Here is a 24,562-nt window from a genome sequence, read left to right as displayed (position 1 = left end):
GATATCAAACTGTTTTTACTGTCACTCTGCTGTTAAAGAAAGGTTATCAACAAGCATTCTTCAAGTTTGTGGGGATTTTTATTGAGGAAATTAATAGAGCATCATTTGGTTCTGTTTACAAAAGCAGTAAGTACGCAATGTTAAACACTAGATTTACAGTACTATTATAATAATGAAATGTGCTTTCATTGAACAAAAGTTTATCAAAAGTACTTAAGAGCCAGTATTGTTTCTGAAAAAAATAAAGATACCCAGCCCTAATCATTAGTAACCGTAGACAGATTTCCTACTGAAATGTTTGACAAATTTGAGAGGAAAGCTTCAGAAGTTGAATTTAGAAAAGCGGTCTAGATTTTGTAGGCACAAATAACTTGTAGATAACATTTCAAACCACCTTGCTTTCAGGACAAATGGTAACATCTCTTTACACATGACACATTTAAAATCTGTGACTGACATTAGGACAGTGTCTTGCACTACTAAGAGTAAATTCTTCTGAAATGTGGGAGCAAAAGAAACTAGTAAGGTGCTCATACTGTTACAAATAGCCTTCTAGCTATACTCATACAGCTGTAAATTTACACGAACAGATGTCATTTCTGCTCAAACCACACACACTTGGCATTCTGGCTCTTTTTTCTCTTAATGCCAAACCGTTCACAGTTGCTTGGTATTAAAGATAAAAAATAGAAATGTGACAGTGAATCACACCTCGTCTGTTTTTACAGTTCTTCCACCCTTTCCCTCATCTTCTATTTTAAAGGTCCCTGTTCTTCCGAAAAAGCTACAGACGGCTCTTCGTCTCAGAGCGTTAGCCGTTAGGTAGCGTTGGATGGCTCTTGACGGGCTGTCCTTCATCTGCAGGACTGACCTCCGACAGAAAGGCCTAGATGTGAGGAGATGACACCCTCTCAAGTGCTCAGTACTTTTTTACATTGATGAAAACTTTGATGGCTCCAGTGAAGTCAGCAGAGAGTAGAACCTCTGTGTGATCTGTCTTAAGGGCTCCTGCAAAAAGAAAAAACTATTTTATAGCACTAAAATGACAAACCTCGATGTCATGAAATGTGTTCATGATGAATTCAAACAAACATACCTGAGGGTATCGTTTCAGAGTCTGTGGAGTCCAGGCTCTTGCACTCTGCTTCTGGTTTCTCTGCTCCAGTTTCTTGTGGAACAATAAGGCCGGGGTGGGGTGCAAAGATCGCTGAGGTGACCACTGCATTGTGCGCTGAAAAAATAAGTAACGCTTTAGTGTCAGTTCATTCAAGGGGGGAGACATTATTTAGACAGGTATTTCTATTAAAATCATGGTTGTCATTCAACACAGCTACCTTTAATGCCTTCCCAGAAGTCATTGCGGTCCCGTCGTACTGATGTGAATTTGCTCAGGTCGTGGTAAGTGCTCCAGATGTACACGTACTTATCCTCTGATCCACTGACTATGAAGGAGTAGTCATGACTGTAGGAAGACAATCCCACAGCAAGTCAGTTTTTTGTGTTGAAGGAGCAGTGCAACATACCAGGGAGTCTACAGGTATCAGACACTAAAAATTCATGCCTTCTGAGACCTTTTCAAGATACATTTTTCACCAAATCTACGACTTATTTTTGGACAAATCATCTTTTCGAGTATTGCATGTAGGTATAAAGGTATGTAGTATATACTGTTTGTGGTTCTGTAAAGAGGTAGGCTTTATGGTAATAGGTAAATGCAAGTTTAAGTAAAGACAGTCAATAGGTTCAGTGGTGGGTTTAAAGATTTATCAGAAATATCAGAAATCTGGACTTTCACACAAAATGGAAAAATTAAATTCGATAAAACGTTTGTCACAATTAAGACCTCATACATTACATACACTTAAAGACTATTTAATAACTTTTGATGCCAAATGTTTAGGAAACTGAATGTGAGACACTTTAAGGAGCTGCAGACACCATGCTTGAAGAAAAAAAAGACTATGCTTAATGTTAGCTGAGCAGTTTTTACAGTTAAAGATCAATATTTGAAAGAGCCCTGTCCCAAAAGCTTATGAGAAGCAGAGTTTAGAGGCAGTAGCACTACTTTAAATGCAGTTCACAGAGAGGGATTTGTTACTCGGCTGTGACTAATGCTACTTAAAATGCTCAAGTCTACATGACTACATGGAAGGGAAACATCCTCACCTGAAGCTCGCCTTGATCTGACTGCTGCTGTTGACGTAACCTTTGTATTTCATGGATAGAGACAAGTCCCTCAGGTCATAAAGGCGAATGCGGGAATCATTTGAGGTCACCAAAATCTGTTGTGGAAAGACAGAATTCCTTATTAACAAGTCTGACCACCTCATTATAGGACATCAACAATACAGTGAGTGTATCTGCATTGGCGATCAAGTGATACCTTATTCTCTCCAGGTAAAGGTTCAATGCCAGTGATTTTGCGTCCAACTTTATTTCTGCCTCTGGTGGACCTCACGTGAATCTGAGTGTGGTATTTCAGACGCTAACAAACGTACAAACAGAAGAAATACATTTGGTTAAACCTGGAATTCATGAATTTGTCATGACAAATATCAATAATAAAGACATAAAGAAACGAAAAGAAAAAGTAGCTCAGCTGGGTACCTCTGTGTCATAGAAGATGCATCGCCCATCATAGGTGCCGATGACCGCATACTTCCCATTTTGGCAGAAGTTAGCTGCAGTGATGAGGCGTGTTTGGCCGTCCACCTCGTTCCACAGCGCCACCTTCTTGTCCGGAATGTTCCAGAGCCGTAGCTTTCCATCCAGAGAGCCACTTAAAAAGTATCTGTCATCCTAGGAACATAAAGCAAGCGTTGCTATAAATAAAGTCTGCGAGCCAAAATTAATAGATGTGTGATTTGTGCTGAGAGAAGAAACACAAGGTGACTCTACTTACTCTGGGATGGAACGCAATGGCTGTGACGAAGTCAATGTGCTGAAAGCAGCAGAGACACTCTCTCCTGGATATGTGCCATAATCGGACTGTTTTATCCATGGAGGAGGAGAGCAGGAAAAAGTTCTACATTGACACAAAAATGGAAAAAGTAAGAGGGGAGATAAAACCAGTACTGACAGTGTCTAAAATGTGTGCAGAGGATGGTAAAAGGATAAAGAAAGGGCAGTGGGACATCACCTTTGACCAGGATAAGTCCAACAGATCAGCCGTATGACCTTTATACTTGCAGAATGGGACTTGACGAAAAGGGGCATTTCTATCTTCTGTCTCTGGATCTTCTGGAATACAACTTGCCTAGGGTGAGAGTGCAATCTGTTAGGAAAACATGGAGTCTCCAGACTGTAAAATATACTAAATACAATACTCTTATAATATTTTCTGGAAAAACAAATGTGTTATTAAGTTCACTCACCCCGGGATCATCAGATTTTGAAGAGCATAAACTTTCCTGAGAAGGAGAAGGTGAAACTCGACCTGGAGAAGCCAAAACAAAAAGAATCATACTGCAGCCAAAGCTGAGCAACTAAATCAAAAACTCAAAAAACTCAAAAATCATCACACAATCAAAAATCTGACATGCTGATCAGGTTACCTTCAGTGTTGTACTTTAATCTCATGTTATTGAAGTAGTCGAAGGCAGTCTTTAAGACCCAGATACGGACCACATTATCTTGGCCTGCAGTTGCCAGCAGCCTCCCGCAGTGAGAGAACTTCATCGTCCAAACGGCACCCTGAGGAGAAGACAAAGATGCTGTAATACAAGCATTCGCTGGTTCTCTCAAACATTAATAATGCAAACTAAGACCCTCTCTTACCATGTGCTCTCCACTCAGATCCTGCACAACCTTAATCTGATCAAAGTCAAAGGGACCCTTGAAGCTGTGTGCTGCCTTGAACTTAGCAGGCCTCGTGTAAGGCATGCCCTCATCGTCACTCGATGATGGATCGTCCTGATCTGTATGGAACACTGAGCAAAACAAAAAGCATAACCTTGCTTATCAAAACATTTGCAGCAGGAGCACTCGTATTTCCTGCTAGCACTTCTAAATCCTTTAAAATGAATCCAGACTTTTGCAGCAGCTCAACAGGATCCTTTAATATCCACATTATGAATACATGAAGATACATGGAGACAGAAGTTCACTAATCAAATCTTCATTACAGTGTTGCAAAGTTTGTTGAGGTTATTGATTTGTGGGTTTTGATGACTCAGCAAGACCTTTCCTCTGCTGCTTCTATTTATGGTTATGACAGTGAGAAGTTAGAATTAAGCCATACGTCCTGTAATATCCTCAGCGCCCACATCCATTTACAAAAAGCAATCTCCTGCCTGCACTTATCTGTGCTAGTCATCTTGCTGTACTTTCACTTAACAAAAGAAATGAGTCACTCTATCAGGAAAATTACCTTGAAATGTTTTTGAAGTAGATCTAGAGACTGTATAAAATATAAAAAACAACAATGTAGTGTAAAGGTTAATAAAGTGTAATGTTCTTTTACCTTCATCACGCACACTTTTCACTTTGTTGACTGCCTTCTCTCCGTACTCCTCAGCGAAATGCTTGGCTTTCTTCACAGACTTGCCGAGGAATTTCTTAAACTGGGTTCTGATTAGAAATGAAGGGACAGCAAATGATTATATTCTATATATTACAGATATCATGTGGTTAAAACAGGAAAAAAAATCAATTCCATTAACAGGCTTTGAAAGTCATTAATCCTTACGTTTTCTGTTTCAGTTTTCCGCCATCTGTGTCTGCCAGTGGAGCTTGAGACTTGTCATCATCATCTGACTGTGCTGCATCATTCCTGAGTGGAATAAAAATAAAACAGATCAACTTCCTCCAGAAAATGTACCATCTGTTTTTTTTTTACAAGATTAGGCCTTAAAAAAAATTTCACAGTGGGAAAATGTTACGAAGAGAAGAACATTTGCTTACAGCAACAAGTATATAAGTGTGTATGTGTGAGTGTATTCATTACATCTTTGGCTTTTTGTTTGCACACTATATCGCAATACTCAACAAAGCACCACTTGTCACCGTTTCTTCTCGTCTCCATAATCCCTGCTGTTTTACTAATTTGAAATGGTTGTCTCTCGTTTTGGTTACTGATGAGAGAACATAGTCGGTGATGCTAACTTCAATTATTCTAACTTGCGGCTGTTGTTGAAGGCTTTCAAAACATGTTGAGTTTCTCACGAAATAGTTAATATATAGGAGAGTGTTGAGAGAAGCTAATACAGAAAAATCTTTTTCTGCTTACGTGATGTACTCCTTGGTCCTCCTCATTATGTGCAGAGTGAGGGGGTTAATCCCTGCAGGAAGTTTCTCCTCTGCCTGGATTAGAGGGATCTCTTCCCCAGTGTCCAGATTCTTGATCATCACGCTGGCCAGGATTTCCTTTTGTAAAATAACACACAAGTATAAAAGGTTAAAAGGTTGTTGGAAGGATGCAAGAGGTTGGGTAATGGCTTAGATTCAAGCTGAATAAATGCAATAAAAATACACAGAGGACTCTTACTTCATCTGTCAGTTCTCTACCAGAGTTAGAACGTGGACGCTGAGGGCCTGGAGTTTGTCCTCCACTCTCAGACGAGGCCTGTTCGTCCTCATTTTCCTGAAAAAACAAAACAAAGCAAGCCATGGTGCAATAGATAAGCAAACAGCTACGTGATATTCAGTTTCATTCTTGTTTAGCTCTATCTGAGCATTAAAGGGAATGTTGGGTCTGCAACCTCACTCACCTGTGCCGTCACCACTTTGTCCCCACTGGTGGCACTGGCAAGATCCAGGGAATGCTGCAGCTCTTTGGTTAGACTCCTCACTGTGCTGCTAGGGGACACCAGGCCGGAGGGCTCCAGAGCATCGCTACTGACCGCAGACACTGGACAATCACAGAACAGTTCATCTGAAAAATGGGTCAACTTATTCAGTCTGCTTTGCACATGTGTGCAGCTATTTGCCATTGTAATTGTAAAACCTCAAATATAATGGAGGGATTGCTATGAACTGTTCTTCCATTCTCTGAAACACACATTTGTGGGAATTCCTGTTCATACTGGTTGCATTGAGCACAATTTTCTTCCCATCTACTAGTTTATTGTCAAAACAGCTATAAAATAAATGTTGTCTACAATAAGAGATGAAAAACCGATTGCTCCTGAGGCTGTGACTAATCCAGTGAAGTTTTAAAGGCTTGAGTTAAACGTTTCAAAAGATAAACATAACACTTTAGTTTAACTGTGCATGGTTTTCCCAACCTTCCAGTCCACTCAGCCTCAGACACTCCTGTGACTTCCTGGAAGGCAGACTCTGCCAAGAGGGTGGAGGCGGTCTCGGTGGAGGACCTCCACTGGGCGGGGGTGGGCGTGAGGGAGGAGGCTTCTTGGTGCTGGCTACAATGTCTGGTTCCACTGTGAACTGACGTGGGGGTTTCAAAGGCCCAGAGGAGTCCGAGTCAGCCTGACTGTCTGTGAGTGGGATCTGATCTAAGATATCTGCAGGCCTTTGCTCCTGACCCTCTTCTGCAACTGCAACAGCCCCACCAGGCTGACTCTGTCCTACAGTGCTAGTGATGTCTGGGGGCTGAACACCTTCTTGTGGCCCAACTGATGGGCCTGGAGAATCTGTGGGTTCAGGGGCAGGTATAGAGTATGCTCTATTTGTTGCGGCACTTTCCTCTGGCCTCTCGGCGAGCTGAGGTTCGGGAGCTGGCGCTGCTGACTCCGCAGGAACTTCCTGAGCATTATTATCTTCCTGTGGCTCCGGGTCCGCTCTTACATCAACATGTAGCTGATCTAACAGCTGAGCCACCTCACCAACATCGCCAACACTTCCCTTTTGACTCTCCTCAATGATGCTGTCAATGATCTATGAGGAAGAGAAAACAACAGTTATGATGCTAGTTCCTGTGTCCAGTTTAAGTAATCACAGATATGTGATTTTCTGTACATGTACTCTTTCTTTCTTCCTCTCTTTTCACAATAGTTAAAACAAAACAAACACTCACAGCTAGTGCAATACCCACATAAAAAGGTATAGCAAAGGACCCACAGGATGTAATTAGAACAAATCATTGGTTTTACATCTTTCAGATCCGCACTGACTTACACATTTCTTCTAAAAAATATAAACCTGAGAATATGGTGAAACAGAGCCATCTTGTGTGGGAAACATTGTGTGTAATAACGGGGGAATCCATACCAGTAGGGAATCATCTTGCTGAGGCTCTGATGCGGCCACTCCACAGCTCACATCTTGTGCAGCGTTTACTGATCTCTGTGAAAGCTGTTCAGAAAACAATAAAAAACATAATTTTTTCCTCCTAGGAAATAACAAGAGCTGTGTCAGTTTTAATTTACAAGTACATCCAAACAGAGGGAAACCTATCTGAATCATGAAATACATGATTAATGAGCACATTTCTCTCATCCAGCTAACTTTTAAAAGGCCCTTTCTAATTGGATCAGATTTCATCAGACTGCTTGCCATGAGAGTGAGCACTAAGACTGACTCTAAGGTCAAATCCAGGTCCTGCAAGCTGATTTTAACCACGCTTGAAACCGTGCTCCATAATGCAATTTCCTTTTGCAGCAAAATCAATGTTTTAAGTAAACTTTGTTGATTTAAGCTACGGGGCTAGTGCTGGCCTGTGAGCAAGGTTCAATCCTGGATCCATTCCTATGTCAGCTCAGTGTTGTTATAGTAGTTCTTATTTTCAATCTCTCGTGAGCAGCAAGGATCATTTAAATTTCAGTTGTAACTGTCTGTGTGGGAAGAACAGGCAGAGCCAGGCCATGATTCATTTCCATTTAATTTCCATTTTCCTAACTGTCAGGAGGGAGGCACCAGATAAACACTGGAAGACACAGGCATCGTGGCAAAGGGTTGAATATTTGCAGTCAATGACTCTTTACTAAACAGGCTGTATTAATGTTTTCACACACAGCACTAACATCTTACCTTGAAGTCACTTGAGATAGGTGCAACTTCAAGGAGAGCTACTATAAACACTGCAGTCACCTCTAGATAGTCAAGCACTTAATGTTAGAACAGTGTACTGTTTCGGTAGGTCTCAGTTCCTGGTATCTGGTGCAAAACTCTCTTTTTAGCTAGCAAAGTACTGAACAAACAGGAACAGTTTGCTGAACAACTACTACAATCAGATGTTATCCATGTGGTGAAAAACAACAAGTGACATACTATTTCAAGAGATTCAATAAAAGGACTCAAAAGGATAGCAATACTATAAAAATGTAACTGAACCATAACCCTATCAGCTACCTCTACTTTATTTCCAAACCTTTGTCACATTAAAGCTATGTTACGACTCAGCAGATACTGCCTTGTTTCAACACTGGCAGGGTTTAGACAAACATACCTTAGGTGAAGGAATGACAAACTTTGCAGGTGACCTAAAAAACACGAAGGGATACAGTTCAAAAGTGCAAGGACAGTCAATGTCTAAAATGCAACTTCAAACAACATTTTTTTTTAAATCTGAAACCAAATGTGTTGTCTTTATATCCCTCCCTTGAGCAAGTAATGTGTGCGAATCAAAACTAATTTTCAGACCTCTTCTATTATTAAACAAATCTTTCTGGATGTGGTTGCTAAAAAAAACTTGTATCTTAAAGCAAGACATAGATATGGGTGTTCTTTGAATCGGTGGTGTCCTACAGCAAATGCTGTTTAGTAAACAGAACTTGGTCAATTCAGTGACTAATGAACTACATTCATTTACATGATGGGCTCCTCAATTCATATTTACTGTGAAAAATTCTCCACCGGCAACTTGCCATTATATGAAACGGACATAAAGGTCAAGTATGTGGTGTCTTGCTGTAAATTTACTTAAAACTGTCATAAGGCAGTACCATTTCCTGGCAGTACTTTTAAAACATAGCAATATTTCCTAGTCAATCCTGACTTTGGTCGTTGTGCCCAACAGCCAAATCCCCATGCTCCCATAATGACAGCTAATAATTGTCTTTAAGGTGTTACAACAAGGTATTTGCATTCAAACTGTTATTTTGATCTTAGGAATAACATCATGTGACTTGGGTGTTGGGTTGACTCTCCCAGCATCAACCAGCTGGTAAAGAGTAATCCTGTATGACACTACACATCACATTTTAACAGTGTAAATACAAAATCTGCAACCATCTCGACACTCTGAAGCAGCTCAGTTAACATGTACAACAAGGAGCTTTCTGTTGATCTAACGTTAGCTGCCATTAGTAAGTTAGCTAGATGCATATAACTTGTGGCACATGACACAAAACAAGCATAAAAGCGTGTATTATCAGTCACTCTTAAGTACTATTATTAAAATGTGTTTCCTTACACTTTTGGAGATGGAGTGAAATTAACGTCCTCAGGAGCATCATAGAATTCCTCGGTGTCACTTGTATCTGACGCCATGCTAACATGAATTTAGCTCGCTAGCTCGTCAAAGTTCGTCGCCAGGCAGCTGTCTAAAAGCCTAACCTGCGAGTGGAAGTGCTACACACATGTGCCCGCCTCTCTCTCTACGCTGCTTTCTCCAGATTGATCTTTTAATGTAAGATACTTGGCCCAGGTGTCGTCCAGCAACCACTTTCCTGTCCAACGTCACGTCATAACGTTACAGTACGCTAGCCAAATGCTAGGCTAACAAATGCAATCTGGTCCTACGAGTGACCAACGCCTAATGCTAACTAGCTTTCTGCACTATTTTACACCGTTCTCGTTCACGGTGCAGTATCTTCCATGAGAGCGGACACCGAAAAGCGCGTTTTTAACAACAACAGACACTTGGACAACTGTCAAGCTAACGGGGCCAGTGAACCGCGTCATAAACAAACCAGTAACACAAAAAATACATCTTAACGAGGTGAGTCAAAGGGCGGGGCACAGACAGCCGCTCTTCTTCTACCTCACTGTTATGACAGTCGAGGGCCATGACGTCACATTACTGCCCCCAACTGGGCAGATTGAAGAACAGAATTTAAGAGAAGTTAAAAACCGAGGGCTGGGCTGTCAGATGATGGGCTGCTGAGTAGTACCAGGGAGATCCATCCAAAGATAACAGTAGCATATATGAAAAGGCTGGCCAAACACCAGCCAAGGATGGTAGGTATTTGAGAGTGTATGACATCCAATAACAATGTGTGAGCAATATTTTTTATTTTAACATGAATATGACTTAAACAAACACTTTGATAAGAACGTATTAAATTTAGTTAGGCTACTATCAAATGTGGTGAAGATGTATAGGCTACTGATCGGGATAGTTTAAAAAAATAAACATAGTTTACTAATATAAACTCAGTGCTCTCTGGTGGACAAAATATGCCATATTAGATAAGATGTATCTTTACTGATCTCCCACAGGGGAATTTCAATTGGACACAGCAGCATAAGGGGACAAACAGTGTGCAAACAATAACAAACAAAACAATAACTAGCAGATATTGACACTGCTTCTATACATATGCTGACATTTCTGCAGTGCAATTTCTTGTTACATATCAGTTGACATACATGCTGTTACAGATACATCTGTCACATGAATAAAATTGCCAGTAATATCAGCCATGTCGATTTAATGGTCTGGTTTTAGTGATTACATGTTTCATGTTACATTAAAGCGTTTCATATCTTTCATTTTATCGTAAGAGCAACCCACAGTTTGAAAAAAAAAAAAAGTGTTAAAAATTGAAAATGATCCAGGTATAACTGATTTTGAAATGTAATTATAATGTTCTGTTTATCAGTTGGATTCTTGCCTTGCCTGTGCCTGTGCAACCCAGAAGGTGAGAATTGTTTGGTAAAACATGCACATAAATTTACAGCTGCAGGTCCAATTCATTCACACATGACGAAGGCAGGCACTTAGAACTGTAAAAACAGCCAACAAGTCAGTGAAATTATCATTGAATTTGATCTGTTCCAAAGCCCTTTGTTCCAGATCAATGCATCAGTTGATTAATAATGCGCTTGCAATTTCACAGATTATTTGAGAGGACAAAAAGGTGGAGGTGGTAGAGGAGTGATTATTGAAAGAGCCTCAATGCATTTTAATGAATGCATACATTATTTTGATTTGGCCATGTTGTAATTACAGATTGTAGTTGCATTAATGCTATCAAGCATGGATCAGAATTTTAAACATTTTTATTGTCCTCAAACCTGATAAATGTTGCTAACTAAACCTAAAACTCACAGTGGGTTTAGCATCATCTTGATCTATCTTTTTTCCGTCTACAAAAAATAAAACTTAATTTTAATGGATTTAATGGATGTCAATGGTCTGGAGGTCAAGGATCTTGAAACTTTACAACATTCATTAAACAAGAGTCTTACCTAATTCAGTTGTTATTATTAGTGCATCATGTAAAGTGTAAGAACTGTAATGGAATGGTTGTTTATGCTGGAAGTGTAAAGAAAAGGCATTTATCATTTTCAAGACTTTATTCAAACAAGTTAGAGATAATGCACAACAATGAATAAATACAGAACGAGAAATAAATAGGTGTCAGGCAGAGTTCCAGCACTTGATGTGATTGCTCCAAACATAGTCCTCGAATTCTGGCCTGTAAAGCAACAGATGAGCAACATGATTAGATATTTTTATGGAACAGAGCTCGACTGTCCTCAGCATACTGTGAACATAGACACTTTCAGTGGTCCATACTTTAGACATTCCCCGACAAAACTGTACAGATGTCCCAGTTTATATTACATTTTTTTCATTCGATCTATTCATGCCTTTGACTTGAAGAACCAGCCCTTTACCTTTCTTTACATCTTTCTACTTACTGTGTTTGTTATGCACCAAAAACACAAATTCAAATGGTGAAAAACTACTTGGCAAAAAATGTGATTCTGATTAGGGCACTTGTGTGTCCAAGTTACATGCCTGGTCAATAAACTGTACAAACACAAGTAGTTTAGTTGTAGGTGGTGTTTATCAGAAAAAAACACCAGTAACTACTTTAGATGCTGACCTACTCATGTGCAATCCTTTGAGCTTGAAGATCTTCTACCTGACGTATGAACATCTGCTCCTTGACCTGTCGCCCTCCCACGTCCACGGCCTCTGCCTCCACTTCCTCGGACACTGCTGGTTGCCCTCCCGTCGTCCTTTCTGATGTGATGATGTGCTGCGCTCTGGCGTGTCCTCATCATCAGAGTCAACGATGCTCTCATCGTGGAAGCTCTAACATGCAAAACATCGTATTATCATGAGACCAATACAATATTCACGTTCGTCTGTGAGTCACTGAGGGTAACAAAAAACATGTAGCAGGTCCACCACTAATGTTGATGTTTTAGCTTTGCCATATCTAACGTTGCCATAACCAGCTGCTGCTAGCTAACCAGCAATAAGGTGCAACATCAAAATACACTCTCAAAACAATTTCTGAATGCTAACAAAGCTAGATAAAAGATACAGATACAGACAAGTGTCAGCACTTGTGATAATAGCAAGAGTAGCGAAAAGGGATTTATTATGCAAGCAACTAATTTCTTTGACTATTGCAATGTAGATTAAAGGATAAGTTCGCCCAAAAATTAAAATGTAGTAATTATTTAATCACCAACCTGCAAGTTTCGAGTCAACACCCTTGCTGCAGCTCCTAAACAATTGAAGTAGATAATAACTTGTTTTAAAGCATGAAAGCAACTGAAAAAAGAAAAGAAAAAAACACACAGAAACAGAAAACGGAACACGACAGAACAAAAAATGGCTCCATAATTCATGTCTCTGAAAGCCCCAGATCCCAAAATGATTTTAAAAAACGTTATATACATTTTCTATCATTTTCTTTCTCTTTTTCCACATTTTAAAACAAGTCCCCATCTACTCCAATTGTTTGAGTGAATGCTGTTTGCTGTAAAACCAAAAGTTTTGTGGACTATGAAACTTATTTGACTTTCCATCATAATGAAGGTGAGTAGATTTGACATTTTTTTTATTTTTTGGGGTGAACTTGTCCTTTAATTTAAGTTGACTGCAATATAGCCAGCAATCACATACACTACATCTGTAATAGCCTGTGATTATATTTAATATTGATGTACATGTTATTAGTGTAAAAACAGATAGCTTCTATGTTTAAACAAATATTTTCTGTCAATACCTCAACCAGAAATTTCCACTTCAGTCTCCCTAATATTCAACCCATAAATCCATACTTGTGTTATTATAAAAACGATAACAATAACCTTGAGTGTGGATTTCTCAAAGTCATTTCTAAGATGATCCCTTTTAAGTCCAAACTTGGAACAGGGTGCCCATCGTTTTCCTAGAAATGTCAATAATTCAAGATTTTAAAGCAAACAAACATAGACTACAGACTACTAATGCTCCAGAAGACGGCTCCTCTTCACAACCACTTTATTTAGTAACGGAAGTTTTGAGCCAATGAGAGAAGATTGCCATACCTTTCCTCCAATGGGAAGTGTGGATGTTCCTGCTCTCCTAGTAAGCGACGACTGGATTGGATAAAACCAGGAAGGAGGCTCCAGAGGTATAAGTGGATTTGAGGGCTTGGAAGGAAAACAAGGACGTTAGTTAACGTTACCTCGTCGTTGAAGGTAAGAATTCTGCTTTTTAAAAGTTTACGGAGTGTATTTAAGACACATATGGTGATTGAAATATAGTATATAGTATATTAAGCTCAACAAATAGCAGGTTGACAGTTAGTCATAGTCATTTGTTGGTGGTGGCAAACCTACCGACCAACCAGACTAACTAATAACTAACCCAACTAACTCATGTTAAGACCCCGGTGGTTTACGCTGTCTGCAGTTTAGCTAACAAAGCGAACAGCCGACAGTCAACAGTAACCATTTACACAGCCACACAGACGGCTGTCCTTATCTAATGTTAGTCCAAGCTAGCCAGTGTTAACGTTAAAGGGTTATCGTTAGCCAGGCTAGTTAGCCTTAGCCTGTTCCCACTGTGATGTTAGGACTGTGTTCAGGCAACATGGCCAGAACATTAGCAGAGCCCCGATGTGACAGCGTTGCCTGTTGTGACACTATCATTGTTTAGTCCGGTTTAGCAGTAACATTTTGAATTGTGATAGCTTCAAGCCTTTGCTAGCAAGCGAGTCAGCTACGTAACCTCGCCGTGGAGTTAGCTGTTAGTTTCCCCCCACATGGATCACACTTAGCTTTAAAAGGACTAACCTCTCCGACTTTCTCAGAGCTCAGCGTGTAGCACTTTAGAGGCAAGCGGTCTACTACAACAGTTTTGTGTGACTTTAACGTGTTAAAAGATCAGAAACTAAGCAGTAACGCTAACTATCAAGGAAACTTTCCTGTATCCAAATTGACGTGTGTACAGTTGCTATTCTTTAATATAATTGAGATCAATGTCAGTACATCCTTTTATTTTGTACACTATGTTGGCTGAATTTCAATATAAGTGAAAGATTGTTCTGTCAAGTCACACACGGCAGATATTTTTAGCTTTAATTAGCCTAGTTCTGTGTCAAGCAACAGGTTAGAAATCTGATGCAGCTGTCACATTTCAGCAGGGGATGGGGGTCAAGAAACGCCCATAAACCTTGTTGTCAACCTCTGTAGGACGTTTTACATCCAAATTGGACACAAATGCAAATTTATTCACATCACTATGAATTTCCCCACTCAGGTAATAAGGCCCCAGTCTGTAAATATGTGAAAAGTCTTGAATTAAACTGTCGAACACACACGTTTGCTTTCAGAATAAACTGCAGAGCTAAGTTTTGTTACGGAAATATGTTCGTATTATTGGGCTTATAGGGACATTTATTTCATTGTCCATTTCAATGCAGAAAATATTCATTTAGGTGCACCCAATAATACATTTTAACTATCGCTGTATGATATGGTGAAAACAGATATTGCAATATGATTTGTGATAACATTTTCAGTTAAAAATTAAAATCTTGTTTGACATTTGTTGGGCTCTGTACCAAAAGAGCATGTGTTCTTTCATCTGGAGAGCAACATTTGTAGGCCAGGACATCTGTGCAGCACTGGCGATGTTGCAGAATCAGTAATACTGCAATTAATTGAGCAGCCATAAATTTAACTTAACATATTATGGAAATTATTGTAAACAGGAGGAAAGGTGCAGATAAATGTTTTTCTTCATTTCAATCTCAACAAACTCAAGAAGTAATCGTGATCACTGAAACCGATCGTGAAATGTTTACAGTGCTGCACAAACTCAAATAAATCACCCTCAACAATTATTTGATTATTATTAAAATCATCAGTTGTTATCGTAGCACTACATAGTAAAGAGCTTGCTCTAAAATATGGAGATGAGTATTCATTTAATAATGTTTAAATGTACTCTTCCCCCCAGGGAGAGGGAGCATGCTGAGTATGGACAGAATTTTAGAAAACATTTTTTGAAAAACTTTCTGAGCACAGTGTTGTGCTACTCTACAATTCTCTGGACTTCTCTTTTTTAACTACACTGCAGACTGGATTATATATAACAGACAAACATAGTGACAGCCGACTCACATGAACGTGTCCAACATGATTTGGTCAGCGTTATAAAGCCTACGTCCTGCATATGAAATGGCTGCATTCTAAATATCCCTTTATAGACTATAATAATCTTGTCATGGTTCGCCTCTCCCGCCGGCGTCCAGTCATCATCTCACTCTGTCTTTGTGTCCTCTCGCGGTGCATTTAAAAATGTTACCAGCAGAAACACTGCTATTAGGCATCTACGGGCTGGGGACAGGTGGAATGGGCACTGCGGCATTTTTCATGATGAAAAAGTAATCAATAGCCTTATTCAAAATGAGGAGAACTATGTTTGAAGGTTGAGATGTCTCACAATTTCTCTTGTTCACAGGCAAGTATGTGGGAGCATTACAGGGCGTGCGGTCACACACATGCACGCAAACATAAAAATAAATTGCACATGTGCAAAATGGAGGCAAAACCCTGCAATAGACTGACTAAATAATCTATCTACATAAAATATGTTTATAGGCTAATGTTTGTTCAGAAGCAACTGTGTACACATAGTACAGTAGTGTTTGTTTAAAAAAAAAATATATATATATATATTTTTTTTTTTTTTATCTAACCTTCTGAATATCAGGCGCACCCGATGACCAACTAAAATAATTAGTCGCACTTAACAGATTATTGAATGGCTATGCGACCAAAATAGTCGCACCCTGGAGCCCTAGTGTATAACTTGTAATTGGAAAGCAGTCTTACTTTTGCTCTGCAGTATAAGAATTACTTTGTTTGCTGTTTATCTACCAGAAAAGTAATTGCTGCATGACTAATTGAATGTATGCATACTATTTATAATGGTATGCTCACTGTAAAACATTAAAAAGTAAGTTCTGTTAGAAATGCTGATGTAAAAATTACTTTCAGTTGCTTTCTTGGCTGATGTTAAATGTTTGTTTTTGGTAGAAAGACTTCACACAAATGTTGAAAGTATTGTTTCTGTTTTGGAGGTGTGGTTTTGGCGAGGGTATGGAGCACCCTGTACACAGAGGGGAGACGATGCCCATCGGACTGCATGACAGGTAATACGCAATGCCTCGCATTCCATTATTTCATTAGCTGCCCAGAACATGTGTTTTGATTGACTTGGATTAAACACATCAATTCCTTAGCTCACAAACCTTGCCAGGAAAAAAAAAATATCACTAGCTGTTTCCTTGAGAACGTTCAAGGTTTCTTTTCACTGCTTTGCAACCAGGAAAAAATCCTTTTTTAAAAAAAAAAAAAAATCAGCTTTTGATTGAGGATCAATAGTTGATAGATATAAATTGTATACAGTGCAGTACTTAACAGTGCTGGCATTAGTCCTGGGTAGGAAATGGCTTCCATCTGGAATCGGAGGTGTTAATCAGGTAATCCCTGATTAGATTATAGAAAAGAAAAGCAGAAGGGCTGTGGTGCTCAGTGACCAGGATTGAACCACTGCTTAGAGTCTAACAAGAGTGTCACCCAAAGATATTACAGCGAACGGTAATGTTAATTCATCAGTGGCAGCTTACTCACCTGAATTGTTTGTGCATAATATTGGCTAATTGATCACTATTTGCCAGGAGTCATTCTGTCACTCAAACAGTATTGTCACAGCCTCCCTTGACTTTTTGCTACACAAAGACTGAAATAGAGGTTTTCAACTGGGCCTGATGTTGGTGCAGTCAATGTCAGTTTACTAGCAACCATCACTATGCAAAAAAACAAATCTGTGGTGGATCATGTATCTTGTTCTATTACAACAGAATATCTGCAAACAATGCAAAGTTAGTGAGTAGCATAAGCATATCAAGATTACCACTAACAACTAACAATTTTGATTTGAAATCGAAAAATCGATCGGAATGAGCTTTCAATTTCGATCGTTGGAATCAAAAGCAGGATAATACTTCCCAGTATGAGAGAAAATGACAGATGGGCTGACACATTTGACAAGTTTTTCTTGACTTCAGACTTGGCTACAGATTGATATTAGATTGACCATGAAGATGGTGCAGAGCTGAGAGTAAGACAAATGAAGAACATACAGAAACACCCAAACAAGTAAGGAAGAAATATGCTTTGGGCTTATAACACATCATTTATAAATCTTCTCTCCGCATCTGGCAGAGGTTCCTTTTTTTCTGGGGAGTCAACTGTTTCTCTTAGACCCAGCCTTCCCCATTAAACAGTGACTGGTGTGTTTATCTGCTGATTAATGTGCAATATTTAATTAGATAAAATGTCACTTGTAATTTTCGAAACAGTGCTTAGTTTCTGTTGACAGAAACAAGGAAGCGGATGGGAGAGTCTTTCTCACTTTATGTCAGTGTTGTAAATCAATATTTTCCAAGTAGGATCCTGGAACGTTGCTAATGTATTAGGGTGTAGCCGATGACAACCTAAGTCGTTGCATAATGCTATTTGTATGTGAGATGTTGTCCTGGTAAAACAGTAGGGCTGCAGCTAAATATTTTTTTTTTCAATTAATCTACCAATTATTTTCTTGATTGACTCTTTGGTCAGATGGCATATTAACTGACTTTTACTAATCTTGTGTATTATATTTCTTATACACTGTAGGTAGTACTAAATAGTAGCATTCAGACTCATCTTGGAGTTAGACCTGTGTGTTAAATACCAGGGAAAGGAGCTGGCATGATTGTTCCTGTTTGTGTGATCCAATCTGTTGGCAAAAGATTCTCCTTGATTCGTGAACAGAAATGTGACTGACTGTGCGGAGGTGGATGAGACACTACACCAACTGGTTGGGCAGTTATGGAACACAATTTTCAGAGTAAAGGACTGTAATTAATGCAGGCACAGGCAAGAGTGCAGACTGTCCATCCACAACATAAGCTATCATTAACAGATACTAGAATAGTTTTGCCTAGTTTAAATGAATGAAAGAAGTACAAAACACCATGGCATCAGTTCTCCCTCAATAAGTTTCTTTCGCATCATTTGTTGAGTTGTGTACAACATATAACCCTTGATATTCCAAGGGGTATGGTTCCCCAAATTCCTTTTAAAAATGGGCATATATACACTGGGAAAGTGGAATTATTGTGGTGCTTCTACAGGCATTTGAAATGGATGTCTTTACAGAGGGTCTGGTTTTGGAAGGAGCGTAATATAGTAGAACTGAGGGTAACAGGTGTAGCGCTGAGCTCCCGGGCTTTGACAGAAGAGACGGCATGACTGCTGCCCTTGCAGTACAGGCAAGGTCATTCTGCCATTTCCAGTGTAAGCTGGGAGGGAGAACGGGCAAGCTGCAAAGTGTGATGACAACATTGTTATGGGGATGGAGCTACAGGGGGTAGAAGAGGAGAGGAATCTGATCATGACCTATATGACCTATTTTGATAATCTTGTGTTTTCTCAATCTCTCCTTTTAATAATCCAACCAATCATATGAATGTCTTTCTGATTACCACATTACATACAGTGTTGCCCTTTCATCTGCTACAACCTGCTTTCCTTTTTCTTTTTTTTACAGTTTTTTTCACAGGGGTTTTAATTAGGGAGTTAATGGGGCACCCCATGGCCTTAAGGGTCAAGGCACTAGTGTAGTCCATCAGAAGTGCTTATAAAAAAAGTCAAAGATTTCTAAAGCTATTTCTTAGAAGTCTCCTATGGAAGAATTTGGGGGACTATGTCTGATTTTTTTCAGTACAGTGTTATTGGATCTGTCACTAATCTCTGATGTTTGTTTATGTAAAGATCAGGTACATTTTTTTTAAATGTATGTTCATAATCTGTTTCCCTGCACTTAAGTTAATCAAGCTCAGTAAATTAATGAATGGTTTGGCATAAGTGAACAGCTTCATATTGTCAGACAGTGTGTTATTCATTGGAGTTCATCTCAAGTGTGCAGCAAACTTGAAAAAGAAAAGGATCATGCAAACAAGATTCTGATTGAAAACATACTAAATTTATTTTAATAAAATATAAAAATGTTGGTGCTCAAGCTGCTTCCTGGTTGGCTTGCTGTTAGCATGCTAATTACATTATATTAATAGCTGACTATTTTTGGCTGTTGCCAGGTAGGTTGATCATTATGCTGCCCATAACCGCTACATGCTAGCTTCTTTGACATGTTGTTAGCTGGTTATTAGTTTGGATGGTGTTAGCTGATGACAGTAGCTAGTGCTGTTGTATACATGAACACAACCTGCTACGGAGGCCTATGTTGAATGTGTGTGGGTGCTGGCAAAGATGGTGGGGGGGTGGTTCTGTGGGCCAGCCACTGTAGTTCAGCCTACACGGGTACAATGTACTATAGACAGAAGACCTGGGTCAAGCTGCTGAGGATCTGCTCTTCTTTAAGGTGAGAGTAGGATTTAAAGACAGCTTAAAAGCCAGGTCAGGGCATGAGAGGTGTCGCTGTCAGAGGGCCCAGTGGATTGATGACAGCAAAGCCTGATCAGGGCATAATGATTAAAAGATCATTTGACATGATTACTAAAATTCCATAGAGACACTCACCCAACTTTTTACACATATTAGTTCATATTGACATCTGACAATTTAGTTCTATAAAAATGCATTAGCTTAAAACTGTGGAGTTCATGAAATTAGTGTTGGCACTTTCTAGCAGTTTTCAATAGTGATTAAGCATAGAAGGTGTTTGGTGAGGTGTGTTGGTCCACGTTTATTGCTTTACATTGAATGTACTTTGGCTGCCTGCACCCATGAATGTTCCACAATAATGTCCATTTATCCCACTTTCTGTTTTGTTTAGCCGAAGAATGAAACACAGACCTGCCAAAACTACGGAATACACCTATTTATTTAGTAGAGGAATTTAACAGTATAATACAAAATTTGAAATATGTCATTCATATATACTCATTACGACACCCACTACAGAAATAATGTGTCTATAGTGCTATATATTAAGGTAAAACTGCACCAAAATACATCAGGAATAAGTGGACATCATTGGATAGTTAAAGACTTGCAGGTTATATTTTGGCCACTGACAGATACCACTGACAGAAATTAAATTCTAATTTAAAAAACCCATTTTAAGCCCTAGAGCACAACAAATGTATTTGGTTCAAATGTATGAATTTCATAATAGGTTTTCCTCTTTCTCCTACTCATTTAATCTCCCTTACAATTCTTTCCATGGCAAGCCCAGAACTGTAATCACAGTTCCTTTAACAAGATGGCACTGTTGCTTAGCTACTGGGCTATTCACAGACCCTGAAAGGGTGATGGGAAGGCAGGGCTTCATCCCCCCCCTCCTACCACGAGACAACTGTGAATGCAGCAGGGCAAGTAGTCGTGGTGGATGCACTCTATTGGCTTCTCAGTGCTGCTGCTAAAGTCACAACCCCGACCGAGCCTGCACTGCCTGTACCAGTGTATTTCTGTAGCTGCTGCCGCTGCTGCTCTCCCTCCCCCTTAAATGGTGTGGGCAGAGTGGGATGGAAGACTGCATTGGAAACCTTTTCATGGAAATGGTCTTTGCTGTTGGTATCGCTATAGCACCATTCTGGTGACAACAACATGCCGTTAAAATGGAAAAGCGGTTCTCCTGTCAGCTGGAAATTCCCAGTGCCAGTCCTTAAGACATCCAGGTCCTCACCCCTTTCGCCTGCCTACATGTGAGTAAGAGTTAAATAGCATTCACATTATATACCATTGTGGCAATGTATATGGAGATGGATTTGTTAGCCTTGCAGTTTTGGCAATTTTTTTTGTAAATTATTGTGACACCACAATTTTTTGATGCAGCCCTAATTAGGCAGAATGCGATTGAGTCTTGTGGTGTGTCAAGAGATTTGCCTTGTCCAGCATGCATTTTATGGTTCATTGGCAGAATGCTTTGCTCTTGGGCAGAAGGACTCATTTCGCAGCAAGTCTGAACATGGCAAGCACCGCGTCCCCGACTCTTGCCCTCTCCCTGTGGCTATGTTTATTTGGGAACAGGGACTCAGCAGCTTGGGAGGAGCCTGCTTTTGTCAGGATGTCTGGCGTGCCCTGGTTTAGAAGCTATTGTCATCTGCTACTGTTCAGGAGCGGGGGGGAAGGGTAGAATGGAAGTGCTTCTCACAGCCTCTCGCCATCCCCTCTCTTTGCCCCTTTTATTCCCGAGCTCTGCTGAAATGGACAAGTGTCTTGTTTGACTTTTGAACAGTGACATGGCTTTGTCTGACAGAGAATGAGAACCAAAAACTTGAAAGAAAAAAAAAAATGAAAAAAACCAACAACCTAGTTTTCATGGCAAGCTAATAGGCTAGCTCATAGCCTAAAGGTAATTTCATAGGCTAACAAGGCTTACTCGGATGTTATTTTTTATTTTTTTCAAAATTGGATTTATGCAGACTCTAGTTATCATGCAGCTTTACTTATGAGGCTAAGAGCTTAATTTAGCTTGTTTTACAGAAATATTTATTTTGAATATTACTGCATCACAGCAAGAGAAATCTAAGCTCTTACATTGCTTTTTTTGCATATATCCCTATAAATGTCTTGAGGGAAATGGTTTGACATCTGCGGCATGGCTAATCCTTAATGTACAAAATATGTTTATCATAAAGTCTCTACCTTCCTAGTTAACCTTAGGAAGTCTTGGCTAAATGGTGTCATTTCGTAAGCTTTGTAAAAAAAGGACATGATGAATGCTTCACTATTGGCACTATTGACTTGGTAATTGTGGTTTTAATCTTTATTTAACCAGGGTAGTTTAGCTGGAACGCCCTGCTTCAAGCACAGCCAGACACACACATTCAAAACCTGGAAGGTGTCCAGCACAACCACAGTCTTATCTGTTGGCCACTGAGCAGCTCCTCTGGAGCAGTTATGGGTTAAGGGCCTTGCTCAAGGGCACCTTAGTGGTTGGAGGAGTTGATGGGCACTCACAGGTTTTTATCTCCCTCACCCACATTTATTCTGTAGCTTTGCAGTTGTTTTGCATCATTGGTTATACTGTGGCATAGGATCTGTAATTGGTCAATGTATGTTTAGTAAATGATTTAGTTGAATTAGTCGCTAAGACTTAACTAAAATTGCAATTCAAATGACCATCTTGTCCATGAACCATTGACAAATTCCTGCATGTCAAGTAATTGTTGCAAGATAGGGCATTTTTGGGAAATTTTTGTGAATTTCTATTTTATATCTCAGAATATTTAATCTTGATATATCATCTATTTTTGCCAGTAATATTTTTGGCTTTGTGGCTGTTTATTTCAGAAGACTTCCTCTTTAATAAATCGTCCTTTCAATGTGTTTAAAAGTGACTTGTGACTATATATTCTCAGTAAGTGCTGGTATCTCCTCCTGTTACAGCATTAATTAAGACCCAGCCAGAGACTGTATGAACAGTATTTACTTTATTTTCGACACTTGACATTGTATAAAAGCAAGAAGAGGTTCTTCACACACCAGCATGTCAACATGCCTTTTTAAGGACTATGAAATCTCTCGCTGAAAGAGCATGGATGAGACTACATCAAGTGGTTGTGGTGGGCGCTTGCATGTCTTCATCTCAGATTGTGTGCACACGCTGGCAAGTGAAGCATATTCAAGCCTTGACGCTCCACCTTACTCTGCCCAGAGTGGCCCTGCCCCACCAGACAACTTACTATTTTGAAACGTGTATATTGTAAGCTGTGTTTTCAGGCAGGCTGATATTGGGCCCCCAATTATAGGTTAGTCTGTGGTCAGGGAGAAGTCACTCTTTATAGGCCCTTTGAGTGGTGCCTGTGTCCCCTTGGCTTTAGAGACATTTATAACTTGCTGTGCTGGTAGGCTAATCTTTGTTTATGTTCCCAAGCAGCAGAATGATGGAGGACACAGGAGAGAGAGAGAGAGAAAGAGAGAGAGAGAGAGAGAGAGAGAGAGAGAGAGAGTTCTTGGAATATCTGACATATATGATGTGTAAAGAATTCAGATTTGTTTGCACATTGTGCTTGCCACCCTAACCTATTTATAGACTGCTGAACTGCATGTGGTGCAGATGTCATGCTAGCAAGGAATGGTTAACGTCCACAGCCAGTATGGCCCATGCAATAATCTTCAGCTCAGTAAAATGTCATTGGGTTTATCTTTCATTCTGCAAAAAAGTCCTTGAAAAATGAAAAAAAGAACGGCATGCCTCATCTTACAGTGGTTCAGTACTAAGCACTTAATATGTGTGACTGCTGTCTTTAGTAATCACCTCTCAGAGGCGTCATGGTGAGCCAGCAGCCTTCACAGCCGCAGAGCCGGTTCAATTCCAGGCAGGGACCTTTAGAAGATGTCATACCCCCTTTCTCTCTCCCCATGTTCACTGTCACTCTTTCTCAACGGTTTCATTAGGGCAAAATGCTAGAAAAACAATCCTTCTAAGAAAATGTAAAACACAAGTCACATCTTGCAGATTTTGACCTTATCTTTTGCTGAAGCACTCTAGAGTCCAAAAGTGATACCTGCTGCTGTCTCTTGGTTCTTAGGATTGAAATGTATAGTTTTTGGTTTGAAGAGCAACCTCCTCTAAACATGCTGGCTGCTCATAAGATTGTTTTAACACAGTCTTTAGAAATGTCTCTCAGTTGAAGCCAGTGTGACCAGATTAAACTCCATACAGATTGTACAGCTATGGGTAAAATGAAAGCTTTAAAAATCTGACAGATTTTTTTTTTCCAGCATAGACGCTTCACATGTCTCATGTGGCTGTCAAATACTTCTGCTGCTGCTGCTGAATCCCATTTGCTACTGCTACTGTATGAGATGTTTTTTTCAGTCTTTGAGGTAAATGGTTAATTAGCTAACAGATGTTTTTTGAAACCTATTATGAACCTGGATTCATTTTGTTCGATCAATTAAACAGTTCAGCTATTCTAAAATAATCAGAACAAAGCCGATTTGACAAATGACATCAAACTAAATAAGAGCTGGTTTTGTGCTGGAGGAATTTCCACTGCTGACAAAAAGACATTTTTCATGCTTAAAACAGTGGCATTACACTTGAGGATCTAACTAGATATATCACAGTGTGATCTATGTGTTAATTGGACCCAGTAAGGGGATGATATGCCAGAAGAGATGTTTCAACTACAAAGCTGTTCTTAGCCAACATGCTCTATGATTGTACTCTTAAGTGCAACTGCAG

The 24,562-nt window shown here is 39.6% G+C and overlaps 2 protein-coding genes across 2 annotated transcripts in view; one reads left to right on the top strand and one right to left on the bottom strand.

The window, feature by feature from the left end:
* Positions 1-56: 56 nt before the first annotated feature.
* wdr44 (WD repeat domain 44) lies at positions 57-9,840 on the bottom strand. Its single transcript, XM_073479059.1, has 20 exons — positions 9,311-9,840; positions 8,345-8,378; positions 7,168-7,251; positions 6,225-6,834; positions 5,709-5,848; positions 5,486-5,581; positions 5,228-5,364; positions 4,688-4,771; positions 4,463-4,569; positions 3,778-3,929; positions 3,555-3,693; positions 3,375-3,436; positions 3,140-3,256; positions 2,903-3,025; positions 2,608-2,799; positions 2,384-2,485; positions 2,167-2,282; positions 1,335-1,462; positions 1,097-1,231; positions 57-1,008 (listed from the first exon to the last, which is right to left on the bottom strand). Exons 1-20 carry the CDS (start codon positions 9,385-9,387, stop codon positions 920-922), a joined length of 2,724 nt encoding a protein of 907 aa, XP_073335160.1. The 5' UTR covers positions 9,388-9,840; the 3' UTR covers positions 57-919.
* A 3,637-nt stretch (positions 9,841-13,477) lies between these two features.
* The window catches only part of klhl13 (kelch-like family member 13), a 40,597-nt gene continuing 29,512 nt past the window's right edge, over positions 13,478-24,562 (top strand). Inside the window, exons 1-2 of the mRNA XM_073479804.1 lie at positions 13,478-13,548; positions 16,440-16,511. Of these exons, the coding sequence (XP_073335905.1) occupies positions 16,459-16,511 (53 nt within the window). The 5' untranslated portion in view covers positions 13,478-13,548; positions 16,440-16,458. The remainder of the gene's footprint in view (positions 13,549-16,439; positions 16,512-24,562) is intronic.

Source organism: Pagrus major, chromosome 13 (genome assembly GCF_040436345.1).
Source record: "Pagrus major chromosome 13, Pma_NU_1.0".
Taxonomy (NCBI): Eukaryota; Metazoa; Chordata; class Actinopteri; order Spariformes; family Sparidae; genus Pagrus; species Pagrus major.
The sequence above is the reverse complement of the archived record's forward strand: the minus strand, read 5'-3'. Positions and strand labels throughout refer to the sequence as shown.